General features: G+C 38.6%; 1 protein-coding gene across 9 annotated transcripts; it reads left to right on the top strand.

Annotated features, from left to right (window-relative positions):
• The first annotated feature begins 1 nt into the window (after nucleotide 1).
• LOC143040661 (leucine-rich repeat and WD repeat-containing protein 1-like) lies at nucleotides 2-24,740 on the top strand. 9 transcript variants are annotated; one of them, XM_076211894.1, is made up of 11 exons: nucleotides 209-334; nucleotides 2,333-2,371; nucleotides 6,468-6,590; nucleotides 7,410-7,562; nucleotides 8,752-8,894; nucleotides 9,415-9,641; nucleotides 11,113-11,329; nucleotides 13,561-13,725; nucleotides 16,578-16,675; nucleotides 17,798-17,964; nucleotides 23,740-24,740. In XM_076211894.1, the coding sequence occupies exons 3-11, from the start codon at nucleotides 6,486-6,488 to the stop codon at nucleotides 23,938-23,940; spliced, it is 1,476 nt and encodes a 491-aa protein (XP_076068009.1). In that variant the 5' UTR covers nucleotides 209-334; nucleotides 2,333-2,371; nucleotides 6,468-6,485; the 3' UTR covers nucleotides 23,941-24,740. The 9 variants fall into 9 exon arrangements, with proteins under 9 accessions (XP_076068007.1, XP_076068014.1, XP_076068009.1 ...); XM_076211901.1 differs by lacking the exon at nucleotides 209-334 and adding an exon at nucleotides 537-695; XM_076211892.1 differs by lacking the exons at nucleotides 209-334; nucleotides 2,333-2,371 and adding an exon at nucleotides 2-59.
• The last annotated feature ends 3,201 nt before the right edge of the window (nucleotides 24,741-27,941 follow it).

Raw genomic sequence — 27,941 nt, 5'->3', positions numbered from 1 at the left:
AGCAAAATACACAAACTTTCCATTTGTGTTGTTAAAAGACTATCATGTTTGCAACAGAAGTATGTATTGGACGTGGTTTGTTACATATTACCATTATTTCTTGCATAATGTCTTGTAAAACACACTGTTATCCATTAATCATTAGAATAATTTGAAATTTACCGCCAAATACACGCGGGAAATGTCAACAATAAAAATTCATACTATCGGAGGACTGGAGCGGGGAGTATTAACACAAGGTGGTAGCTGATCGGGAAACTGCAATAAAACGTGGATTAGAAATTCGTCTGTCTTCAGCACCACCGTATTCAAATTTGAATGTTGTCTAATATATGTGCGTCAGAATTTTATATTTTTTGTCAATGAATATTAATAGAACCGTGATGATTTCAGAAAAGTTGTATGCAGTAGCAGAGTTACGAGTAGTAGTTGTATTGTGTAACATGCAAAATGTTCTAGGGACTGAATAGCTAATAAGTAAGGAAAAAATATTGATTGGCATGAAGGGGTGGCATTGATATGTGTTGATTTAATATATTTTGATTTTAAAAACAATCTTTCTCTTATGCTTTGAAATTAGAGACGAATTTAACACAGAAAATCAATCTTTAGGGTATAGGCAGACCTGTCTAGGCCAGGGTAGAGCTGGTTTTCAAGTTGTTTGTGGAGCAAGTTTTCGTGTACCAATTTCAGAAGTAGGTTAGTGTAAATAATACTATATGTGTTTATCATAGGTCGCGTTAGTATGCTTATAATTCATGAATGGCTGTAGTTTTGTTAGAGAAAGGTAACTGAATGCGTTAGGTATTGAATTAGGGTGAATTAGGCTTTACTTCTTTTCCTGAGTCCTGACCCCTTTAGCTAGCTGAGAACTGATAGTTGAGGATATAAAAAAAATAGTGTGTGTCACCCAAGCATGAAAATGTAATAGCTCAAATTTTAGTAATACACACACACATGACATGTGATATAGCTTGGGTAGATACTGTGGGTATTGGTGTGGGTAATATAATCTTAGCTATGAATGCATTTTGGGAAGATGCAAGTCCCTTAGTACATGTTTCTCCTAATAATGAAGTTAAGTATGTGAGGAACCTACTACACCAGTTTCCTGATTTAGATATTTATATGGTTTTGAATTGTAATAAATTTAATGTTCCTATACTTTTCACATTATCTTGTTTAGAAAGTCTGGCAATCCTAGAATACAGTGGTCTTGTTTGGAATGCCAGCTTGATGGCACATGGCAGTGTTTGCAACCGCTACTCCAGTGGTCTGAGTTCGAATCATGCCCAGGGCTGAAATAATTTCAGTACTGCTGCGCTGCAAGCTGGTATTCTAACTTTTGTAGGCAGGGAGTTGGTTGTTTGTGTGTAAGGTCACAGCACCATCCATATTTTGGTCATATATGAGCTCAGCTCTCTTCCAACATGTGAGCCAAGACAGTTGTGAATCAGAATTTGGGTGGACAATTCACTCTCACTCAACCATCTGATCAGTTAGTCACCTATTTAATTAATTTTTTTAGTCACCTGGCTGTTTAGTAATAGCATTAAACTTATAGAGATGAAGCAAGCTTGTTTTAGATTTTGTTTAGATGTTTCTACAAGTAAAAATGAAAATACAACTTTCAACAGTGTTGGTTTCTAAACATTTAACTTTTATTGTTAAGAATTTGTGAATAATTTATCAGAAATTGGTGAGACATTATTTTTCATGAATACAAGACAACTTAATTTTAAATTGATAGATTGATTTGATGGTAGAGATTACTTTGATAACCCTCACATGTGAACTTCATGAGCATATTGCTTATTTGAAAGCCATGATTCATAATTTGGGATTTTAGTATTTTGGAGTGAAATCACAGAAATCTAGGTGGTCTATTGGAATATCTTTAATTTTCATATTCCCTTGGAATATGTTTATGAATGACATTTGGAATAAAGAAAATGTAGCTTACTAATAACAGTAACTTTCTTGTTGGCCAACTGATCAGAATGGCTAATTACTGGTTTACTTAATGATTGAGGTGGTCAAAATAAAGGGGTGACTGACTGGGTGACAAAATGAACTGTGACTGATTGGATACTGCTCCCCTAACCTTACTATGCTAAACACATTCACCTATTCAATTGAGATATTGATTTAATGAAGCCCATTATTATTCATGATGCTTTGTATTGCTTATATTCTATAGGGGGATATCTTGCTATGGAATCATAGCTAAGTGATACAGTGATACATTTTCTGCTGTCCAAATCCTGTATGCACTTATGTATAAATACTGTATGTATTAGTATGTAAAGTTTTTATTTGCTTTAATTGTCAGGTCTTTTATGTGTGGACTGAAGATGATACTATAACACAAGTGAGACTCAGTATTTTTAATTTTTTGTCCAGTGAGTGAAGTTGACCATTTAATCTAATATTTGTATGCTTTTTGATTCATTGAATTCAAGGTTAAGTAACATCATAGATGACTTCTTACAGGAAGCAGACATGTTGTCTCAGCCGTAGAGGAAAGGAAGCAAGTAAATGTATGGATAGAATGGAAAGTGTTATGAGAAATAGATAGTTTTTGGGGAATGCAAAAAAGGTTATAGTTAACTATATTCCCATAATTGTAATATACAGGAAGGAGGCTAAATTCATCAGGTTCTGTCTCTCTAAATACCATATTTAGTTTTGAATTTGCTTTTGGTCTTAGGTTCCTATTTCATCTAATCTGTTCCAGGAGTTGATGTACCTGTATGGAAACCTTGACATCCTTTAGTCTTCTTTAATTTGCTCCTTTATCCTTGTGAGTCTTGTTCCAGACCAAGAGATCTGTCAGTTTTATCTATTCCCATAGTGAATCCACCCCATAATAAAATTAAATGGTCAAACCCTTCTATTAGAAAGAAACTAGAAAATTCTAGGTCTAACATTTGATGCTCATATGGTACTCAGACAAATGGCAAAGACCTAACAGTGAAAAGTAACAAGAAAACAAACCCAATGAAAACCGTCACTTGCACTGACTTTGGACAACAAAAAGAAGCTTTAATAACTATCTATAAGCAGTTCATAAGAACCCCTCTAGAATACTTCTCCACAGCATGGTTCCCAACAACCAGCAAATTGAACACAAACAATTTATAAACACTATAGAAAGGAACACTTAGAGTAATAACAGATGCACCACAGGACTGCTCGGCCAAACAGTTAAGGGAACAACAACAATAGATGCACCAAAACCATCCATATAGGAGATACACAAATGGAAACTCAAAGCCCCCCAATAGAACATTACATGAAAATGACAGGAACCTGATTCTTTACCATAACCCTAAACAACACCCACTCTTCACTACATCTCAAGCACCATCAACAGAATGCAACAATAAAACCACACCAGCAGCATACTACTTAATCATCTACCAAAACCTTCCACTCAAACCAGATGAAACATCCACACAGTAACACATTCACACCCAGGTAACTAAAGAAGCCCTTCAAGAAAGACTATCAAACTCAATACTCAAACAACAATCCTAGATATAAGCCCCACAGAGAGAACCCTTGCACACTAGACAAGAACCACAGTAGCATGCCTATACTCAGGACACCATGGAGCATTGTAACAGTAACCAACACAGAATAGACCTGGACACAGATTCAAACTGCCCCAGATACAAGCACCACACAGAAGACACTGAATACCTCATAATACAATGCCCCACACTAACAATCCCCAGACAACAACACAATATCTCTTCTGTATATGGTCCCTCCCAAGGGCTGTTGCAGGTTTCTTGGAGGGCATGGGTCTTCTGCTAGAGAGACCAGGGGCAATGTACTGATTGATTGATCTATTCCTGTTAGTGACTTGAACACTACTATCAAGTTATGTCTTCTTTCAGTGATGGAGGGCTAATGCTTTTAATAATTTTTCATGTGTTTTATCTGCTAAACTGGGAAACCAGTATATACACATAGTAATACAGAAAACTAACAGTCTATGCAACCCACATTCACTGAATACATTACAATCAGGGAAGACAATACAAAGGTGGATTAATAACACAAATACACAACAATATTCCTATCACAAAAAAAAAGCAAAAACTGACCAACCATTAACAGATACACAACACATATAATCAATCCATACACAAAGAAGACTTAAATCATCACAAACATTGACAAACCACCCTCCACATTAGCCCCCTATAGTACACTCCTCAGTTATCTCTTCATGCACTGTTAGACCATGGGCTGGTAAATGGTTGATTGGTAGATGACATGGATGCACAGCACTCAGTATGGCTACATATCCAAACAGCAGACCAAAAAAGAAGTAAATTACTTGAGCAGCGTCCTATCTTTAATATGGTAAACTCCAACCAACACCTCGCCTGATAACCCCAACACAACCAACAAGCAATATCCTAAGGCATAACAATGTGCTCAACCTCTCTCTGATCACAAACAAGATGGGAAACCATTCATGATCTCTCCTCAGGCCACTTTCCAGTAAAGGTTACCAGAGAACCTGGAGGGAAATAGTCTCCATAAGATGATGATTTTTTTTTTTTATAACCTTACCTGTATCTATTGACACCATGACTTCTTTGTAGTGGTGCTTTCATGTTAAATCCATCTAAATCCACAAATTGAGTGATGTGATAGTTGTGCTGTTGGAGTGGCCCTCCTGGAATCCATGTTGGTTAGGGGAGGTGGGCAATTTTTGTTTGTTTTTTTCTCTAATCAGCATATTGACCAGTTTTGATGAGGTGGATGGGTCAATAGGATACTAGACTTTCTGGTGGTTTGTTTGGTTTTAAGATGGAGGTTATATGAATTCTTTTCCAAGTTACCGGAATTTTCTTGTGCCACCTCTTTTTTTTTTTTTTTTTTTTTTCTTCTTCTTCTTCTTCTTTCTTTCTTTCTTTCTGAATCCATGATGGAAATACACAGCAGCAAATAAATGATAAAATGGAAAGGAATGAGCAGGAATGCTCGTTAGCAGGTGCAAGTAAGGCCCAACAGTTGATTCTTGAGTACAGCGCCATCAAAACTTAAATGATGCCTCCAGAAAACAGTGACAGTGATGTGAGATTGTCCATAAGGATAAAAGTGCTGATAAACCTCAGATCATAACAACCTAAGAAAGATATGTTTGACAACATTTTCTGATTGTCATTCCAAGTTCTCCTGTGAGGGATGTACTACTATGAGGTTTCTTCTATATGGCCTTGTGGTTCCAATTTTCAGAGGTATTGTTTCAGCCTCGAGATTACTGAGATGTGCTTCCTTTGCCATAGTCATTTCTCACCATAATTGTCACCCCTGTCTCCCAATTTGTCTCCCGGTAGTGTATCTACTTTCCTCTAGCTGGAGATTAACATTTCTAGGAAGCTTGGTCTCCACTAATCACAAAGGGGCCAATGATGGGTACCCTATTGCATGTTGTGATCCTTCAAAACCCATCAACCCCCTCACCTCCATCAAAAGTTGCAGCCCTGAGAGGTTGGCACTCTGGACCAGGCCCAATATCTTGTCAAATAAAATTTAGATATATTTCTTACTCTTTTTCACATATGGAGAGCTGACAACTGGCAACTGCTCTTTTCTCGCTACAACTTTGAGCCATTAAGAAAAATGTTCCTTTACTGATACAGCACAGACAAAGTTTAAAATTTCTTCCCAGAAAGATCTGTGGGAGGTTTAGTGGACAGTCGGCAGCTACCGTTGGGCTGTGGGTTTTCTGTTTAGTGAAACTCGAGGCAATGATTGATTGATCAATCACAAAAGAGAAGATTCATTTATCATCAAATCATAATTGATTTCCAATGTTGATGATAAATTATCTGCATAAGTTTTATTTTGATTTCCTCATGATCTGATTTAAAATGTTAGAAAAACTCTCCATTCTGGTTCTGTCCTCTCCCATGTCTTTGTTTACTTATCCACATTAGGGTTTTTCTTGATCAAAATATTTTTTTTTTTTTTTTTTTTTTTTTTTTAAGTTGACTTTACTTGTTAACTTCTAGGATTGCTGATTGTTTCATATGTGATAGCTTGTGCCATGAATTTACACCAACTTACTCCAAATACAGTCGGGTCAGTTACATGTAAGTCAAATATTTCTGTAACTGTGCTGATTCTGTGTTAGTATTGTTTTAATGCATGCTGGTGACCTGAACATAGGCATGACAGTGCAGTTATTACATGTCTTGGGAGGCAGTTTTCAATTCACTTAATTTCTTGGAGAGCTAGGTGAGGTACATTAGTTGACAGTGGAATGTGGAGTGTTTGTTTTGTGATCTGATTGCATGTATGAGTGTTTTGGATGGACTTGTGGAATGGTGGAGCCATTAATTGAATCTACCAGTAAATAGTGGTGTTTGTATGGAATACTGTTTTCTAAGTGATAGTTTTATACTTTGTTTAACAGCAAATTTTATATTATTTTTTCACAGAATGTAAACTACATAGCTATGGAAGACAAGAAGGGGACAAAAAATATCTCGGCCAAGAGGGAAGCAGTCACAAATGCATCCGAGACAAAAACTAAAAAATTAAAAGGAAAAGGTGGTGCAAATGTAAGTTTTATAGCCCATAGCATAGCATATTGATTGCAAATGTAAGTTTAATAGCCCATAGCATAGCATATTAATTTCCAACTGGCATTCTAGAAAAGAATAGTCACCAATTATAAAAAAAATTGCTGAGTGACTTTATAGGAATGTCTCTAGTCTCAAAAATATTGATTGCATAAAACATGCAACCAGTACCCTGTATGGGTAAGAGATATCATGTAAGTTGACTGAACAGATTAACAGTATTTGTTTGAAATCTTTCATTTTGTATTTTGTTGATATCAAGGCGGATACAATGTTGACTGAACAGATTAACAGTATTTGTTTTAAATCTTTCATTTTGTATTTTGTTGATATCAAGGAGGATACAAAGTTGACTGAACAGATTAACAGTATATGTTTGAAATCTTTCATTTTGTATTTTGTTGATATCAAGGAGGATACAAAGTTGACTGAACAGATTAACAGTATTTGTTTGAAATCTTTCATTTTGTATTTTGTTGATATCAAGGAGGATACATAGTTGACTGAACAGATTAACAGTATTTGTTTGAAATCTTTCATTTTGTATTTTGTTGATATCAAGGAGGATACAAAGTTGGCTTCTGGTATTACAAAATGAGCAAATGTGGGAACCTCAAAAATGATAAAGGGGTTAAAGGGAGGTCTATCTACAGGCTGTGGAGCCTAAAAGGGGTGAAAGGAATATGTGGGTAAATTTGGAGACCTGAAAATGATGAAGGGGTTCTTTGTGCAAACTAGAGTTTAGTTTTTTCTGCTAATGAACAGTATAATAGTTTTGTTTTAACATATTTCCTGCAGGTGGATAAGCCAGGAGTTGAATGGAAATATGACAATTATTACAAATTCCGAGAACCAGGACTTCTCAACAATGATAATCCTGTGGAGTTTATTCCAGTCTATTTCTTGCGAACTCACTCTAAGAATAATGATCCAGCAGATGTTCAAACTCAGGTAATGGTTTTGGTTATGAAATACAATACGTGTTTAAGAACCAAACATTACTTTCCATAATGTAATGTTGACAGAAACAAAGGAACACACATTTTGAATGTTTCATAGGATTGATTTATTGTTTTGAATGAATATGGATTTAGAATTCTCTCATAGTTAAAGAGGAAAGTATGGAAGGAAAATGTTGAATGGAAGTGAATGGGGGTGAGGTTTCTCATTCTCATGCCTATTTGCATGCCTAGTTGCACTGGGAAATAATGTACAAGTTGGGAAAAGGATTAGGAATGTGTGTAGCAATCTTTAAGTCATTAATTGATATGGTTTAGATGCTACATATTTAAATTTTCTTTGAAGCTACTTTTTGGACCACTTAATGACATTGCAGAGTGGAGTGCCATAGCCATCCAATACCTTGAGTTTCATTGATTGGAAAGCCACAACCCCCACAGTAGCTAGTAGCAAGTCTTCTGCCCTCCCACAGATCTCACTTGAAGGAAACTAGGGCTTTTGTCTCATGTTAAATTGTTGTAGATTTATTTCTGTGTCAATGGCTAGCAGGAGGAGGAGGAGGAGAAGGTAGCAGCAGTGAGCAATAATCATACAGTGGTTCTTAACTGAAAATTTGGGGAGGGGGCGGGAATAGATGAAACTGATGGAGGGCTCAGTGCCAGTCTGGAGATTAAGTGGTCATCCCTTGGAGCTGCACCTCAGAGAGAAATGTGGGTGTTAGATTATAAAGGTAGGTGGTGGGCAGGTTATATCTGATGTCCACCACCTCACAGGACCACCACTGGTAGGTAGCATACCCATTGTTGGTCTAGTAGGAGTATTTTTTGTCACATTTTTGTCACATTTTTTTTTTTCATCCTTTTAGGAAGATATCCATCCTGAGAAGAAAATTACCAGGAATGATAGGACATTTTCATAATAGCATACCCATCATTGGTCTAGTAGGAGACAAAGCCTAGATATTGACACATATTTTTTGTCACATTTTTTGTCATCCTTTTAGAAAGATATCCATCCTGAGAAGAAAATTACCAGGAATGACAGGGTATTTTCATAGTGCCATAGTTGTCCTGTTGGTAATGTTATTGTCATTTGTGGATTTATATATTTATTTATGGCTACCTTCCCTAAAAGGGAGAAGATATAGATAATTTAATATATATATTTTCTTCTTAAACAGCTCTGGCAGTGTCAGTTTGAACCAGATCTTGAAGTTGCAGGCCAGTACACAAACATTGTTGCTACCTGTGGAGGAACCTCTGTTTGTTTCATTGACAGTTTAAGTGGAGAGGTTGTGTTGAAGTATAACAAAGGAGGGAAAGGGTAAGAGTTGAGAATTGTTTTGAAAAATAAACCCTGTTGCAGTAGATTTTGACGTTACACTTAAACCTTGACACTAAAATCCAAGAATCAGGATAGTAAGCACTGAAGCTGTGCAAAAAAGTATTGTAAGCTTTAATATAGTTTAGATCCTTTCATAATATTAATGCTGGTGAAATAAGGTTTGTATGTAATACATTAATGTGAGGATTACAGTGAATTTGCTAATTATGAACATGGGGTCCATAGTTTTTTCCAACATATCACAATGAAGCTGTATTATATCTAATTGCATTTACCTAGTTGTATACAGGAAAGTAGCAACATTCTGGTCCTTGTTTGCATTATATTTTTTAGCTCTCTATCTTTCATTTATTTCTTATTCTTTTTTTGTTAGTAAATGTTCCTTTTGGCACCCTACTATAATAGCTCTTCATTTGTCTACCACTTCTCATGTCAGTGTTTCAAAATGCATGCTAATAATGCCTTTACCTTCAATATCTAAATGAATATATACTGGCAGCTCTGGGGGCCCTGAAAACCTGTATGCCCAAGCCTGGTCCTCCGTTGCATTGGATGACATGGGGTTGACACGGATCAACATTGTTGCAGTTGGTGGAGTAAAATCAAATGTCAAATTAATGCATCCAGAGCAGGGTGTCTGTTATTCAATCTTCAGGACAACACAGAACAAGGCAGGAACTGTCTGCTCACTACTCTTTCATCCAAAGAAATCAACTTGGCTTTTCTGTAAGTATGAAATGGATTTGGGTTCAAATGAACTAGTCAGTTGCTCATTTTAATGGATTATCTACATCATACATAGATACATATGAACAGACATACATACATAAACATATGTTAACCAGAAAGACCTTTCCACCTTATAAGGGGGATAGCTGAGTCAAAAAACATGTACTCACTCTTTATCTGTCCCATACCAGTCCAAAACTTTTTTTTTTTTTTTCCCCTCCTAGTCTTCACTCGTTCTTTCCGTATGCCCAAATCTTCCAAGTATTCTTTGATCAACCTTATCTGCCAGCTCTCTTTATACCCTCACTCTGCTTCACATCCTCATTTCTCACTATCCGTCCTTTTATCCTCCATACTACATAAGTGCCTCATCTCAGGCACATTTGGACTACTTTAAATTCCAAATCTCTCCCCAAACAGTATTGTCGGCACAATCACCCCATTGTACAGTCTTTTTCTATTTGTGTATCAGTCCCTCCTTTGACTGTACAGGCATATCATCATCTGCAGATAGTAACTGGTTCATCTCCCATTCCCTTCCACTCACATCAGCCTCAAACTTTTGCCACCCTTATATTTACCTCCTTGCTCCACCCCAGTCTTGTAGATATTGAACCACCATAGTGACATATGAGGAAAGACTAAAAGTAGTGGGTCTACCAACTTGAAAGATCGAAAAGAAATAGGTGACATGATTACAGTGTTCAGGTCACGAAAGAGGATAGATTGCATTGATACAAGAGATTTCGTGATTAAAGATGGGAGGGCTTTAAGAGGTCATGGAAATAAATTAATAAAGACCACATGGCAAAAGGATGTGTAGAAATACAGTTTTCCTTATAAATGTATAAATGTGTGGAATAGCTTAGAAGGTGATATAGCCCAAACTCAAGCAATACATGAGTTCAGATCTAAATATGATAATTGGAAATCAAAGATATAGATTAAGTTGGAATCGTACATGAATTTGAGTCTAGGTATGTTATATAATTAGAGAATAGGAATAGGGGACCCAAAGAGCGTTGCTCCTTTTTTTAAGATATAGTTAGGTAAACACACCAAGAGCTCCAGCCCCCCTCACCAGGGAGGTAGCAAACATCAAAAGGTATAAATTCCCACTCCCACCCATTCCACTCCCATCCACCACCTTTTCCTCCCTCCCATCCCAGCTCCTCACCCTTGCACCCTGATCACTGCCTCGGGTCAGAAGCAATGCAACAAGACACAGCACATCCACAGCAAGGCTACTCCACCCAATTGGCGACCCTCCCCCGTCCTCCCCCTCATGCAGAAAAATAGCAGATGGGGAGAAATCTCTTCAGTCCTCAGTAAAACATCATCCACACATAACCAGTCCTCACCCCCCACCCATTTAGGAAGGAGATAGAGAGAGAGAGAGAACTAGGAGCTAGGACATGTCATGATGTCCATCAAGCAGGACTGTCATATGTATGAATTGGATTTCCAGGTGGTCATGAAGATGGTCGCATTCAGCTATGGGATGTTGGGGTGCCCCGTCTCCCTAACTATGAAGTTACTCCAGTCCATCTCCTGACCATTGAAGAACCCACAAGTGACATCTACAACATGGTGTATTCCAAAACCCATGACCTACTCATTGCTGGTTGTGATGCTGGACTCTTTGCCTGGAGATTTGATATGGAGAAAATACAAAATAATGAGAGGTAAGAAAAAGTTGTTGAGGCTCAATAACAACCAGGAAACTAGGAAATTAGGGATTTGAGAAATAATTGTGAGCTTGGTTGTAAATCGGAATAATTAAGAATGCATATTGTGATGAATGTCAAATTATTCTCTTATAGTGGGGTAGTGTGATGATTGGCCATTATATGGCATATTGGCCATATAATTGGCTAGCCATCTTTTGGTATTATTGTCATGTCTGTGAGATTGTATCAGGGGATGACATCAAAAGCTTTAATGTCTAGTGTTATGAGAAGTGTTCAGTGTGAGGGGCTATCTGAATTGATGCTGTCAAAAACTCTTTGTGTAATATCTATCAGAAGAGTGTGGAGTGTAGTGGCCTAAAACCATGTTGTGATATGGCAATGGGATATGTGGTGTGATGAGTTGTAGTAGAAGATATTCTCTGGCTTTAGAGTGGGTACAAAGAAGTGTGATTGGGCAATGTGATGCTGGACCTGTTGGGATTTTATTAGGTTTGGGGGTTGTGGTGATTTTCCCATGCTTCTAGATGTTGGGTATTGTTATGTGAATAGCTGTAGTTTGCAGTGTTGGTGAGTGCATGTATGCCCTGTGGTCCAAGACACTTTAGGTTGATGATACTTTTGGTGTCCAAACCACAAGTGGATGAGTACTTGAGGTTATGGATTCTATGCTTTGTCTGGCTATGTAAGAAGGGTGTGAAGTCAGGGTCTGTGGGGAAATCTTTCTTATGTCTGATGATGTGTTGGTTGTCCGGATGAGGGATAAGATGGCTTGCCAGTGCCAAGGGATTGATGAGAATGTTTGCTTGTTTGCTTGAGGGTAGGGTGCCTGTTGTTGTGGTGATTGCTGTATGAGAGCATGTGTTACTGTTGGAAAGTATAATGTTATTGATTGTCATGTACAATTTTTTTGTGTTTGTTTCAGGATTGTGTTGACAAATGTTTGCCAATTTAATATTTTTTGTTCTTGTAATTTATTGTTGATCTCCGTGTAAGGTGCTTGTGTTTGGTCCTTTTTTTTTGTACAGAGGGAGGTGCTAAGATGAGAGAGAGGCTGGAGGGGTGTGGAGTGTATTCAGGGATGGAATGGGTGGGAATGATTTTATGCCTTTTCCTTTTTGGCTACCTCCCTTGTAAGGGGGAAAAAGCCTAGGTATATGTACAGAGGGATAGGTGTAAGGGTGTGTTTGAGATGTCGCAGTGTCTGATGAGGCCTTGAATGTTGGTGTAATTTGGGTTGTATGATTTTCTTTTACCTCAGGAGGTGTATTTTTTGTCTGCATTTTGTATGGTTGTGTTGAAGTTGTGCACAGGAGTGTGTATGTCTGTGATTGATGTACTGTTTTGTGTCTCAAAGTGTTGTTCTATCTTCAGTGAAAGCTTTCTAGTTTGCTCTTTTGTAATTAGTTTATGTATGTCAGTGGCCAACTGGAGTGTATCATGTTTTGGTGGTGGTGATGATTGGAATGTGATTGGATCCAAGGGCTCTGACCACTTTTGTTGTTGTTGTTGTTGATCTTGTTGCTGTTCTTCTTCTTCTTCTTCTTCTTCAAAGGATTACAAAGGCGGAGCATGCTGACAGGAGACCTTTTGATCCATATCTTCTTCTTCTTCTTCACTTGAGGAGAGAGAGGTGACAGCAGGTGACTGCTGTCCACATCTTCATTTCTCTTAGCTGGCAACATAGAAATAGATCCACACTAATATACCACAGACTAAAATCCAAAGTTTCTTCCTAGAGAGATATTTAGAGGGCCCAAGGACTGTTTCTAGCTTTTGTAGGGCTGTAGGTTTCCAGTCACTGGAACCTGAAGCAATTAATTATTATTAAAATAGTACACTGTTTTGATCTACAACTTGTTTCGACTTCTCATAGGGTAATTTTATGAAGAGCAGGGTACCTAGTCCCATTGCTCCTCTATTTTCTGCATAAGGGGATGAGGCGGGAGGGTTGCCGTGTAAGTGAAGGGGCCCTGCAGTGGATGTACTGTGTCTTGCTGCATTGCTTCTGACCTGGGGAGTGGGCAGGGGACAGGGATGACCTTTCATCCAAAAGGAGCTATGATGAGAGGGAAACGAAGGTGGTGGATGGGAGTGGGTGAGCCTTGATTTGGCTACCTATCTTATAAGGGGTAAGAAGCCCTTTGTGTGTGTGTGTGTGTTTTTTATATATATATATATATAGATGACTTGTTTTTAAGATTATTGTATTGCCAATTTAATTTCAGATTGGACTTCATGCAGTTTCAGTTACCCAAAGCATCACAACCCACGACTGTTGTTGATTCCATAATTCTTGTACGTGATGATATTTTAGCAGTGAAGTGTCCCCTGCATGGATTAATCTATGTCTTCAGGATCTCTGATGCTTTGAAACATGAAGAGGCCCAAGGGTATGTGGATTTATCTTTATTCAGTATCTTTTGTTTTCCATACCTTCCTTATTCCACTTCCTATCTTATCCTTTTTTCACAGACATATGTCCATGGCAGCCATACTGAACACATAAGGTGGGGATGGGCTTGCAATCTGTCCTTGCCAAATCACCAAACCCACTGTGTGGGGTGCTGGGGTGTTGCAAATGAGGCACAAACACATCGAGCCAGGCCTGGGGTGAACCTATGGCAGGTTCTCCGTGTGGGCGCCTGGAATGTTCCTTCTCCCAGGACGACTGACTACTCTTTATATTGGTGGAGCTCAGGAAGCTTAGAGTGGATGTAGTGGTTCTCTTAGAGGTGAGAAGACCCAGGCAGTGGCATGATCAGTAGTGAGAGTTACGTCTACCTCTAGTTGGGCCAAACTGATGGGACTCACTGTACGGAAGTAGCTGTAGGTATATCTAACTGACTACAGCATGCTATCGTAAAGGCTACTGTGGTTGATGAGCATATGATGCTGGTGAGGCTGAAGCATACCTTAGGTTTCATCTCTTATTGCAGTATATGCTCCCATTGAGGTATATAACATTGAAGATGAGATTTTCCATCCTAAACTTGAATCTGTAGTTGACCAATGCCCTTCATGAGACACACTTGTTTTGGGTGACATCAATGTAGTGGCATTGACAGAGCTGGCTATGAAGTGTTTGTTGGCCCCCATGGTTCTGGAACTAGGAACATCAACAGTCCTCTCCTTCTGAACCTTGCAAAGTCCAGAAGGCTGAGGATTGCTGATTCCTGGCTCCAGAGATGAGAACCACACTGATAGACATGGTATAGTAATGGCAGAGGAGTGTCTAAGGAGATTGATCGTGTACTTGTTAGCACTTGTTGGAAGATCCTACAGAACTGCAGGGTTTATTGAAGTGCTGGATTCTTTGGGACTGATCATAGATTTCTGGTGGCAAGACTTAGACTGCATATCAACCCAGGAGAATCTTGAGTGTAACCCTCCTGGGTTTCATGTGGAGAAGCTCAAGGGTGATGTGTCTTCCCAGGAGTATGCAGTAGCAGTCTCTAATTGGTTTGAAGTACTTGGCTTTCTTGAGAACCCTGAAGAACTGTGGGACACTTTTTAACATGAAAATCTGAATGCTACTGAGACATGCGTTGGAGAGTGCCCAAGGTCAAGGAGTAGTGTGGTGTCACAGGAGACACTGGAAAGTTTAAAGTTAGGCTGTGCTGACAATAGCTAAGGACCTAGACAAATACAGGACTCAGAAATGGTAGTCTAGAGCTCTAATAAGAATGGATAAGGGGAATCGCTGAAGATGTTGAAGGTCATTTAAATGCAAAATGACCTCAGGCCTGCTTACCAAACCCTATAAAAAAAACCCACTCCAGATCTGTGACCCAGAGGCTCACAATCTGAGTTGCTGAAGTTGAACTGGTGTCAGGTGTGGAGAGGTGCAGCTCCTTTGCTGAATATTTCGAGCAATTACTCATGGGTGACCCTCCAAACAGACAGCTTCCTTTTGATGATGTTCAGCTGGCAGTTGCTGATCCACCAATAGATCAATCTCCACCCTTCCCGACAGAGGTCAAAGAGGCTGCGAGTTAGTTGAAGGGTGGAGAGGTAGCTGGCATCTGCAACAGCAGTGTGGAGTTGCTAAAAGCTGGAGGTGAGACCATTATCCACAGGTTGCTTTTATTATTGTCTGCTGTCAGGCAATCTGGTACCATTTGCTCTGAATGGAAAAAAGGTGGTCATCCATATCTGGAAGGAGAAGGGGGACCGGCAGGATGGCAACACCTTCTGGCATTACACTGCTCAGTGTGCCAGGTAAGGTGTTTACCCATCTATTCTGATATGGGCTCATTCACATCTGCCAAAGTTTCAGAGGTCTGAACAGTCTTGGGTTCACACCAGGTAAGTCAACAACTGATCAGATCCTAGCACTTCATGAAACAACTGAAACTATCAGTTGTTTTAAGAAACGATTAGACAACTTTATGGATGGGGATGACAGATGGTGATGGATATGGAGCTGCCTAGTGTAGGCCTTATGGTCTCTTGCAGTCTCCTTCATTCTTATGTTCTTATGTTCATATTCTTGTGGAATGCTGACATGAATTTCAACAGGAGTTTCTTGCAGTTTGTTGATCTCCAGAAGACATACAACTTGGTACATTGTGGAGTGCTCAGTATACACTTGGACAGTAATTTTCACCATGGCCCTAAGAGGAAGTTTGAATTTAGTGCTGGAACCATTCTGACTAAAATCTTTCTCATAGAGCGGCACATGCCCACTTGAGAATTACATACAATTCTTTGCAAGAGCCCTTGAATCCTCCCATCCCTCACACAAATACAGTCTCTAAACATACATATACCAAAGGCTTTCCCCACCTTCCAAGGGAGGTAGCCAAAAAGAAAAAGGCATAAAAACCATTCCCACCCATTCCATCCCTAATACACTCCACTCCCCTCCTCCCTCCACCCTCCCTCTTATCTTGGCACCTCCTGGATGACGGGTCATCCCTGCATCTTGTCCACTGCCCTAGGTCAGAGGGAATGTCGCAAGACACAGCACATCCACAGTCTCTAAACACAAATTGAAAACAATCCCAGCAATGTTCTACTTGAACAATAATCTGTCTCCAGCACTTCTCATCCCACTTGTCTTCCCCCTCTCACTTTCTCTCTCCCTCCCTCCTCCTCTCCCTCTCCTTCCTCTTTTTCTTCTTTCTTTATTATTGACTTGATGACTTTTGACAATATAAAATCTTTAAGGTGATTTTTTTTTTTTTTTTTTTTTTCCTTTCTTCCAATGAGGAGGTTAATGGTATTTGTGATTCTTTTACAGACCTTGTATGTCCAGTATTAACCCCCCAGATGAGTTAGTTGTCCGATTGCGTTGGAGTGACACAGACAATTACTACATGAACATGGGCTGTGATGCACGTAGGTATTTTGTTGATATTGTTGTAATGATAATTATCTTTATCATGACTCACTTCACTGGAAACCTGCAGCTCCTCAGTAGTCAGTTGGGGTCCTCAACCTTTCCAATGATCTCTCTGGTTAGGTGTTGGACTTATGTCTATTTTAGTTTTGCAGGTTTGTATGAATGTTTATATAAATGTAATAATTTTAAAGGAATCAGACTTAGCTCAACATGAGTGTAAGGTTCCTGAGCCAGTCATGCAGGACGAAATTTGTGTTGGGCGAATAACAGGTCTTATGGGAAAAAATAGGTTCCCAGACCCTTTCCAGACACTATCGTACAACATGACCCTGCAAGCTATTCAAATCATGGTCAAGTTTGGCAAATGCTGGGATGTTTTACCTATTTGTAAAGCTCGCTGGCTGAGGGGGTTAAGGCTTCGTTATTTGTGGCGAAGGTCGAGGTGATGGTGGCTTGAACCCTGCCACTGGCGAGGTTGGACCAAGGGCATGGTTCATTACATTCCATGCTACAAAGTCCTCTGTGAGGGCCACCGTCCTAGCCTCCTGACAGGGGGGAAGTTTGTGACGTTAAACCATATCATCATTTGTGTAAACATAAATTTTGTGCACGATGAGGTCATGTTGGGTGAGGTCTGATAATAGTTGAAAAGGCATGAGAAAGTGTTAATTGAAAGGATTAGGAGAGGAATAGAGAGGGTAATTGTGCGCATGAATATTTGACTTGTATTGAAGAGAAAGAGACCACATGTCTGAAGGATATCAAGAAACTGTTTTCTGCACAAATGCTCCTACTCTTGGAATAGCCTAGATGCTATGCCCCAAGCTGAAACCATAAACAGTTTTAAAACTAGGTATGGTAGATGAAGAAAAAATGGGACCTCTAAAGTGTTTCTCTCTCTCTCTCTCTCTCTCTCTCTCTCTCTCTCTCTCTCTCTCTCTCTCTCTCTCTCTCTCTCTCTCTCTCTCTCTCTCTTTCTTTCTTTCTTTCTTTCTTTCTTTCACCCTTCTTCTTCTCCTCCTCCTCCTCTTATATACTAAAATTAGGTAAGTTGGGTAAATATTTACATGTTTTCAACTTGAAAATTTTTACAATTTGTTTTCTTATGCCTTGGCCAGAGTCCGGTCTCTTAGTGTGTGGGGATGACAAAGGGGCCCTATGGGTCTATGAGCTTTTCTCCTACTTGAATGGTGACATCAGCTCTCCTCTGACTGGGGGAACTCAGTTACCATTTCCTGTTGAACCAAAGGATATTTTGGAGTGGCCTGAGGTGGAAGATACAGAGGTAAGAGCTCTCATTGTTTGTTGATATTATATACACACACACACACACACACTTCAACGAACGGACGGCTTAGAAGACGTTCTGAAGAAAATTGAAGTTTCGTGGATCCCAACGCAAAGAGAAGTGCCTATTGTATTTACAGGGTGGGGGGAAATTGCTCGTGGGGTAGTGGGAAAGTAGGGAAAGAGGAGAAGGGGAGGGATTGCTGAGGGAAATGGAAGGAAATGAGGAAGGAGAGGACTTGGCCCAGGCAGACAGGCGAAAGGTAAACAAACGGCCCCCCGACCAGCTGAGCGACGATGAAATGTCTAACAAAAATGTAAAGATTAGAAGTATAGATAAGAGCAATACAGTAGAAAGTGATGAGAATATTTTCCAGGGATTTAAAGAGGGTGGGGGGGACACAAACCCCCCCCCGACTGACAAGACTAGAAGAGAAGGTCGATAAGATGATTGAGGACTTGGAGCGTAGGTTCGGTCATGTTAACAACATTGTACGGAGGGTTGAAAAATTGGAAGAACTAGAGAAGGCGAACAAAAACTTAACTAAGGAAATTGAAGAATTAAAAAAACAGTTAAAAGAAGTAAAAGAAGAGAATAAAGTCTTAAAGGAGAATAATAAGGAGAACAAGGAGGGTTGGAAAAAAATCCAAGAAAATAGCAAAGATGCATTCACTGACATAGTCAAACAGCAATTGAAAGAACATACTGAAGACTCAGTTATTAACCACTTCAGTACGGGACTTAAATCTCGCGGGCAGCAGCCAATGCCAGCCGTATGACGTCACGTAATAATATTCGCATCATAAAATATAGTCGCCGCTTATATCGATCGTTCTCTCTTTCACCCGCGAATTTTGAAAACCACAGAGAATGGGATTCAGGGCGCATTTGGGAGAATGTAAAAACACAGGGGCGACTACAATAAATATAATCAAGATGCCGATATGGCAGCGTCGCGAATCCACTTGCTCCTCATGACGCCTACGTGTGCGGCACCGTATGGAAGGGGTTAAAGTGATGAGACAAAAGGAGAATATAGTGACTTAGCAGATATAAAGAAATGTGTAATTATGTTAGGAATGGAAGAGAAACATAACCCAGATAGAACCACAAGAATCAAAGAGGAAAATGAAAAAGTAAGAAATTTACTAGAATTAGTTCAGGAAGATGAACCAGAAATAATGAAACAAATCGAAGAGAAATTCAGGCTCGGGAAATATAGTACAGACAAGACCAGAACAATTAAGATTAAATTCAGGTCACAAACTACGGCTGAGAATATCTTATCCAAAACAGGGAAACTAGCAACAAGTGAACAATATAAAAAGGTATGGATAAAAAGGGAAATGAATAAAGAGGAAAGAGAGGAAGAAAATCAGAAAAGACTTGAAGCTAAGGAAAAAAAACGAGATAAGAACGGAGTCAGAAAAAGAGAGATTCTATTGGAGAGTAGTGAATATGAAACTAAAGAAAGTCGACATACAAGAGAAAAACAAAAGGGAAACAGAGAACACAATGGAAGTGGCAGAAAACTAAGAGTGTCTTACACAAATATAGATGGATTAATAACAGGAGTGAATGAGCTGAATGATTATTTGAAAGAAAAAGAACCAGACATAATGGGAATTGTAGAAACAAAATTAAAAGGTCCACTACCACCCAACAGTATAGGACATGATGCATATAATTATTGGATTAGAAACAGAGTGAAAAAGGAAGGGGGTGGAGTTATGTTCCTGACTAAGAAGGATATAAACGTGAAGTGTGTCACATATGGAAAGAATACAGTAGAGATGATAATGATGGAAGTAGAAGACAGAGATAAGAAGAGCAGAAAGTTTGTGATAAATTATGTGCCCCCGAAAACAGCCTCATGGGAAGAGAGTGAACATAAAAGTATGTTAGAGGACACAAAGATAACATTAAACAAGATAATGGAAGAGGGAGGAAAAATAGTTATAATGGGTGACTTTAATTGCAAAGAAATCTGCTAGGAAGAAATGACAGTAAAGGGTGGAGACGGCTCATGGGGAAACGCTCTACTTGAGATGGTTACTGACCATACAATGACACAATGGATACAGGAGAACACTAGGTATAGAAATGAAGAAGAGCCATCGAGACTAGACCTAATAATTACATCCGAACCTAGAATAGTGGACAAAATTGAATATAAAACACCAATAAGTAAAAGTGACCACATATTGATTGAACTGGAACTTAATGAAGAAAAATATATGAAAAGAAATGAACAAGATAGAAAAGGAAGAATGATGTATGAAAAAACAAACTTTGATAAAATAAGAGAATTCTTTCAAAAGGAAAACTGGGAAGAAATATACAAAGAAGAAACAACAGTAGAAGAGAAATGGAATATTTTGACAAAAATTTACAAAAAAGGAGTGGAAAAGTATGTCCCAAGACAAAAACAAGAAAAAGAATATGTAAAATGCTGGTACAACAAAAGTTGTAGGGAGTTCAAAGACAAACGGGCCAAAGCCTGGACCAGATGGAAAAAAAGACAGACCTGAAAAATGGAAAATATATACCAGTTATAGAAATGAATATGTACAAACGTGCAGAGAGGAAAAGAGAAAATATGAAAAAGATATCATAGAAAAGTGTAAAGATCAACCAAAACTATTCTACAGATTTGTAAACAATAAACTGAAAAACAAACAAGACTTGGAGAAATTAAGACAAGAGGGAGTTGAATACACTGAGGAAATGGAAATGGCAGAAATTATGAACAAACATTTTAAATCAGTGTTTACAAGGGAGAACATACAACCTGAAGAGAATGAATGGAAAGAGAAAGTCCCCCCTATGGAAGAAATAGAAGTAACAAAGAATGAAATATTAACACACTTGAGTAATCTTGATGTCAGAAAATCGCATGGACCAGATGAAATAGCAAACTGGATACTGAAATGCAGGAATGAACTGGCAGACAAAATACATAGCATACTAAATAGTTCCTTGAAAGAAGGAAAAGTTCCAGAAGATTGGAAAAAAGCAAATATAGTACCTATATATAAAGGAGGAAATAAAGAAGAACCTACCAACTATAGACCAGTCTCTCTAACAAGTACAATAGCAAAAATTTGTGAAAGAATTATCAAAAGTAGATGGGTAAAATATTTAGAAAAAAACAAAGTGTTAAATCCAAGGCAATTTGGATTCAGACAAGGACGATCATGCATCACCAATTTAATATGTTTCTATTCAAGGCTAATAGATATAATACAAGAAAGAGATGGATGGGCGGACTGTGCATTTTTAGACCTAAAGAAAGCTTTTGACAAAGTACCACATAAGAAGTTGCTTAAGAAATTAGAAACTGAAGGAGGAATACAGGACAAACTACTAAATTGGATGGAAGACTTTTTGCAAGAAAGAAAAATGAGAGTAGTGATAAGAAACCAGCACTCAAAATGGGATGAAGTAATAAGCGGTGTTCCACAGGGAACAGTTCTGGCCCCAATAATGTTTGCTATATATATTAATGATATGGATGAAGGAATTGAAAGCTATATGAGCTTCTTTGCAGATGATGCAAAACTACTGAAAAGAGTGAAAACTGAAGAAGATTGTGAATCACTACAGAGTGATCTGAATAAAGTCTGGGAATGGAGTAGGAAGTGGGAGATGGAGTTCAATACAAAAAAGTGTAGTATAATGGAATTTGGAAAAAGCAAAAACAGAATAACAGGAGCATATAAATTGGGAGAAGAAGGAATAAAAAAAGTAGAAAATGAGAAGGACCTGGGAGTCATTGTTATGAATAATATGTCACCTGAGAAACATATAAATAAGATTTTTGGAGAAACTTATAATCTAATAAGAACAATCAAAGTTGCATTTACATACCTGGATGAAGAAATGGTGAAGAAAATCCTAATCACCCTGATAAGACCAAGATTGGAATATGCAGCAACGATATGGTCACCAAGTACAAAAAAATGTATAAGAAAACTTGAAAGAATACAAAGAGCAATTACAAAATTGGCACCAACACTCTCAAAACTATCATATGAAGAGAGACTAGAAAAACTTGAACTACAGACACTAGAGCAAAGAAGAGAGAGAGGAGATTTGATAGCTATTTACAGAATCATGAAAGGCATAGAAATTACTGATAGAGAGAATCTGATAAAATGGGATGACAGAAATACAAGAGGACACAGAAAGAAAATAAAAAAAGACAGCTATAGAAGAGATTTGAAAAAGAACAGCTTTCCTCACAGAGTAATAGACAGTTGGAACAAGTTAGATGAGAAAGTGGTGTGTGCAAAAACAATACATGAATTTAAAAATAGTTTAGATAAAATGAGATATGAAGACGGGACCCCACGAGCATAGCTCCCTTTCCCGTAAAATACAACTAGGTAAATACACACATACATACATATCCATGCCAAAGGCTTCTTCCCCCTTACAAGGAAGGTAGCCAAAAAACAAAGGCGTAAAAACCACTCCCACCCATTCCATCCCCACATACTCCGCTTCCATCCATCCCCTTCCCTCCATCTTATCTTGGCTCCTCCAGGATTATGGGTCATTCCTGCATCTCTCCCACTGCCCTGGGTCAGTCACCGACCCATTACCCTGGCATTTACCTCTCGCACCACCCCATCGCCAATGCAACATAACACACATCCCTGGCGAAGTCCTACCTTTACCTCAGACCACTCACTCTCTCCATTTATAATTCTAACATACATATGTGTATATATATATATATATATATGTATATATATATATATATATATATATATATGTATAATTATATATAATATATATATATATATAATCTCATTGTATTTGTATACAAATTATGCATGAACTCAGAATGTGTAGTATTCAGAACTGATACTGTATGCACTTAAATTGTGCTCAGTTGTGGCTTATAACAATTTTTGAGTATATCTTTGATGGAAATCCAGTCATGGTAATACAAGATTGAGTATATTTCCCTATTCCCATGTACATACATACATACATATACCAAGGCTTTTTCCCCCTTACAAGGGAGGTAGCCAAAAAGGAAAAGGCATAAAACCATTCCCACCCATTCCATCCCTGAATACACTCCACACCCCTCCACCCTCCCTCTTATCTTAGCACCTCCTGGATGATGGGTCATCCCTGCACCTTGTCCACTGCCCTGGGTCAGAAGCAGTGTCACAAGACACAGCACATCCACAGCAAGGCCGCTTCATTAAATCGGCGACCCCTCCTCTCCGTCCCCCCATTGCATAGAAGGAGAAGACGGGGAGAAATCCCTTCGGGCTGCATCAAATTTTGCTCACACATACTACCTCACCCCCCATCCCCCCGCCCATTCCACCTCATGCATCACAACATCATCCATATACAGCCATTCTCCATTCACCCCTGTCTTCTGTCCTCTCCCGTCCTTCCTCAACAGACATTCCCCTCTTCCACAAAGCCCCCTTCACCCCATCCATCCACCTCATCCTAGGACGTCCCCTCATGTTCACTCCCTCCACATCTGCCTTCCATACCTCTTTTACTAGTCTTTCTTCACTCATTCTTTCCATGTGTCCAAACCATCCTAATACTCTTTCATCAACCCTATCTCCCAACTCCCTTTCCACCCCCGTTCTCCTCCTCACCTCACCTCTCCTCCTATCCCCATGTAGCCAGAGCAAAGAGAACTCTGTCAAGAGAGTGGTTGTGACTGACCTCCCTTGTTATGGTGAAATCTGCATACAGTGGCCCTATGTTAACAACCTTATCTGTTTTCAGGTTGAAAAGGCTCGTAAGCTGAGACTTGACACTTACGATATAGTTGTAGACAATTGTACTGTGTCTAGAGGAGGAAAGACCATTGTAGCCGTCACTTCCAATAATATGGTTTGTATATGGAGAAGAGGTGGTGAAGATCATCCAGATGAGGCAGTTGATAAAAGGAGTAAAGATTCAGTTCAAGATCAAGAAGAAAAGTAGACTAGTTAGATTAATTTATCTACTTAATTTTGATCGATGATTATTATTTTTTCTATTATTAGTAGTAGATTTTTTTTTATTATTATTATTATTATCATTATTATTATTAGAATTTTGCCAAATGGTAGGATATAAGACAGCTGTGAATTCGATACTTCAGTCTCCATTAAGCTCTTTCCCATCTGACTAATGTCATATAATTGACCATGGATGTTATCAGGCAGCATCCTTCTAGATTTAAGTGTTACGAGACCCTGGTATTTCTTATTCTGTTGTCAGATGAACCAATGTACAACTTCAACATGCATTTTATACAGTGCAGAGAAAGATAAAACAACATTAATTTTGAAATATTGTATTTAGCAAAGAAGAGCTACACTGTGATAGAGAATATTAAGTATGACCAGCATTGATGGTAACCACAATGTCGCTGCATAAAGTGAGAAGGCTGGGCATGAGACAGAACAAAATTATAAAATATGACCCTCATTTCCACGTCCACGGAGAACATGGTAGCAAAACTATGAACATCAGGTGTACTTAATTGTTACACTTACTGGTTGATGTTGGTCCACTGTTAATCAGTGTTGTTTCTTCACCAGCTCAAGCTAGACCACAGTGGTTTTTTAATATAAATTTATTTGTTACATTATATGTGTAAAGTGTTACTATGGTAACTTGATATTTCATTGATTCAGCTAGTATCATTACAAGTTCTTGTTTTTTTTACAAATTCAGTAAAAGTCTTTAGCTAGGCACAAGTTGTGAAATGTAAGACAAATAATATTTTTATATAACAATTTGATGTCTTATTACCCATCATTGATAATGAAATTATTTGTCTAGACCTGTGGCTCTTTGAGGCCACTTGTGTGGCTCCAAAAGCTTGCTATGAAAAATTAATTCCATCAAAATAAAGATGTCATATACTGTAAATTTGTAAAACATTCCGGGCAAAATTTTATATATATATTATATATATATATATATATATTCATTCAACTTTGAAAAAATCTGTTGCCACCAATTATTATTATGATTAGAAATGTCTTTCCTAATCTGAACATAGTGAACTAAAATTGTTGCAACAAATGAATTAAGTCACACAATCCACATTGTCCTTCACTGTAACAAGCGACTTTAGTCCATGGTGTTGAATTTTTTTTTCCTTTAACTGCAATAAGCGAATCCATTTCCTCAGTCAAGATAATAACACTGCTAGGTATGCAATGATTTATGCCCAAGTTACTGGCAGTGAATAAGGACAAAAGTTCTTGAATATTTGGATAGGTGCATTTTTGTGTGTGTGCCTAAATTAAATATATTTTACGAAAATGAGGAAATCCAAATATTGCAGAGAAAAGGTTAAGGAGGGAGAGAGAATGGTTAGGTGAGTTTTGACTCGCACTGTTCCTGTTTGTTTCCCAGAGTCCCCAATACTGCTAAAGTGTCAGGACAGTCACTACTAACAGCTCAAAGTATGTACACCTGTGTAATCATCATTCATTCATGCATTATATAAGACAGAAAATTAAGAAGAAAACAGTGGCTGCTAAAAATAGAAAAGTAGGAGTGAAATTAGAGAATTTAAAAGTGACTGGTCAGACTCGTATGCTTTCATACAGAACTTCAGAGGAATTCCAAGCTGTCTTATTTGTAATGATGTACTGTCCAATAATAAAAAGTGCAATCTTGAAAATAATTTTCAGAAAAAGCATAATGCATTTGTTCCATAAGGAGCTAAGATGAGAGGGAAGAAAGGGTGGTGGATGGGAATAGGTATATACATTTTGATTTGTCTATCTCCCTGGTAAGGGGGAAAAGCCCTTGGTATACAGATAGATAGCATTTGCCGAGAAATATCCTACAGGAGATGCCAGAAAAAGGTGGTACAGGAACTGAAGTATAATGGAACACTGAGACAACATATTTACATACATACATACACCAAGACTTTTTCCCCCTTATAAGGGAGGTAGCCAAAAAACAAAGGCATAAAAACCACTCCCACCCATTCCTTATCTCACTCCACTCCCCTCCACCCTGGGCACCTCCTGGATGATGGGTCATTCCTGCATCTTGTCCACTGCCCTGAGTGTGCTACATATTTACAAAGTGGTTGAAATTGTCTAGTAGTGCAACTGCTGCTAGTTTTGTGATAAGCCATGAAATGATGGACAGAGAAGAATATATTAAGGATTGTTTTATTAAAGCATCAGAACAGATCTTGATGACTTCAGGAACAAGAGAGAAATAGTGAAGAAAATACCAATTATGCCATTGTCTGCAAAGACTGAGAGACAGAATAATGAAACTTGAAAAAAGACATAACCAATAAGTAAACAGAAGACATCAAGTCTTCCTCTTGCTTGTGACAAGTTGTGATATTAATTATATAGTGGAGGTTGCATTTCTTTGTCGATGTTTGAATTCCTGAGAGTCCTCAATATAAGTTCATTGACTTGATACCTCTCACTGGTTAAATTAGAGGTGAAGATGTCTGGAGGTATTGTCTATATCTCAAAGCAAAAGAAATAAACACCAACCATATTATCTCTGTTGCAACTGATGGGGCACCAAGCATAATACATACATATACCAAAGGCTTTTTCCCCCTACATGGGGGGTAGCCAAAAAGAAAAAGGCATAGAAACCCCTCCCACCCATTCAATTTCTTATATATTCTACTCCCCTCCACCCTCCTTATCTTGGCACCTCTTGGATGACAGGTCATCCCTGCATCCTGTCCACTGCCCTGGGTCAGAAGCAGTGTCGCAAGACACAGCACATCCACAGCAAGACCGCTTCATAAATTCGGCGACCCCCCCCTCTCCGTCCCCCCATGCAGAAAAGGAGATGGGGAGAAATCATAATGGGGAAAATATAAAGGCTTTGTTTCTCTATTAAAAGAAGCTGGATCATGAAGTGATATAATTTCACTGTAACATTCATCAAGAGACTCTTTGTGCGCAGTCTTTAACCCATGAATTCAAAGTGGTAGCATTAGTAGTGAAAATGGTACATAAGATTTTGGCAAAGGGTTTGAACCAGACAGTTTTGTGAGCTCTTGGAAGAGGCTGACTGCCAATATTCAGACCTTTATAACAGTGAGGAAACTTGTTTATTTCCAGTTGCACTGTGATAGGAAGATGATTGGGTTTGTCTCTTTACTATAGTCAATGACTATAAAGCCAAATATGTTCCCAATAAAATGATTGCCATGTTATATATGGACAGTCTAGCCTCGTTCTGTGTCAGAACCTACCCAGCCAACACCAACTGCCATCTCTAGAGCCTTATCTGTAACACTGATAGACTGAAGATTTTGTTTTTTCATCTCTGAATCAGTCCCTATGCACTTTGGTTAATGACTGGAAACATATGAAAGTTACAAATAAAAAAGAATAGAAGTAAAACATAAGATAGAGGAGTAAAAATGGAGAGTATATAAAGGAGTAGGAGTATGACAAAAATTCTGAAAAGAATAAATTAAAAAAAAAAATGTTTTGGAAGGAAGTTAAAAGAGGAAGGGGAGGGGAGTCAGGCAGGGAGAAGGTAAAAGGTGCAGATGTTGACTTGTGTTTTTTGTAGCCGGCCTTCCCGAATCCGCTCGCCATGGCCCGAGAGCTGGATGGCGCCTTGAAGACGCAGACTTCAATCTACCTGTGGCCCGCGTACGAGCTGTCCTGGCGGAAGAAAGCATCGCGGCGGTGACGGCGTCAGTTTCTTCAAGGTAAAACGAATACTATAAGGTCCGTTGAGCACCCCCCCCCCCTCCGCGCACCTCCACCGTGACGTCATAGGAAATGCAGAGGGGGAGAGTGACAGAAGAAAATGTAAACTTTAAAGAAAACCATCTGTATGTATGGTAGACTATAAAATTACACTATGATGTTCACAATACTGAAATTACTCAGTATCACTTTCTTATCCTCAAATTATCAGTATTTGAGATATGACCGCCAGAAAAGTTATAAAAATGTTTTCCATGCTTTCACATT

The sequence above is a fragment of the Oratosquilla oratoria genome, chromosome 29 (assembly GCF_046742065.1).
Source record: "Oratosquilla oratoria isolate Oo_2021 chromosome 29, ASM4674206v1, whole genome shotgun sequence".
Taxonomy (NCBI): Eukaryota; Metazoa; Arthropoda; class Malacostraca; order Stomatopoda; family Squillidae; genus Oratosquilla; species Oratosquilla oratoria.
This window is presented reverse-complemented; position numbering and strand designations above follow the sequence as displayed.

What these genes read in the sequence shown, in the direction of transcription:
- LOC143040661 (XM_076211892.1), top strand. An exon ending in GAAATCAACTTGGCTTTTCT is followed by an intron (nt 9,642 to 11,112) that starts GTAAGTATGAAA and finishes TTGGATTTCCAG; the next exon opens with GTGGTCATGAAGATGGTCGC. An exon ending in GAACATGGGCTGTGATGCAC is followed by an intron (nt 16,676 to 17,797) that starts GTAGGTATTTTG and finishes TGCCTTGGCCAG; the next exon opens with AGTCCGGTCTCTTAGTGTGT.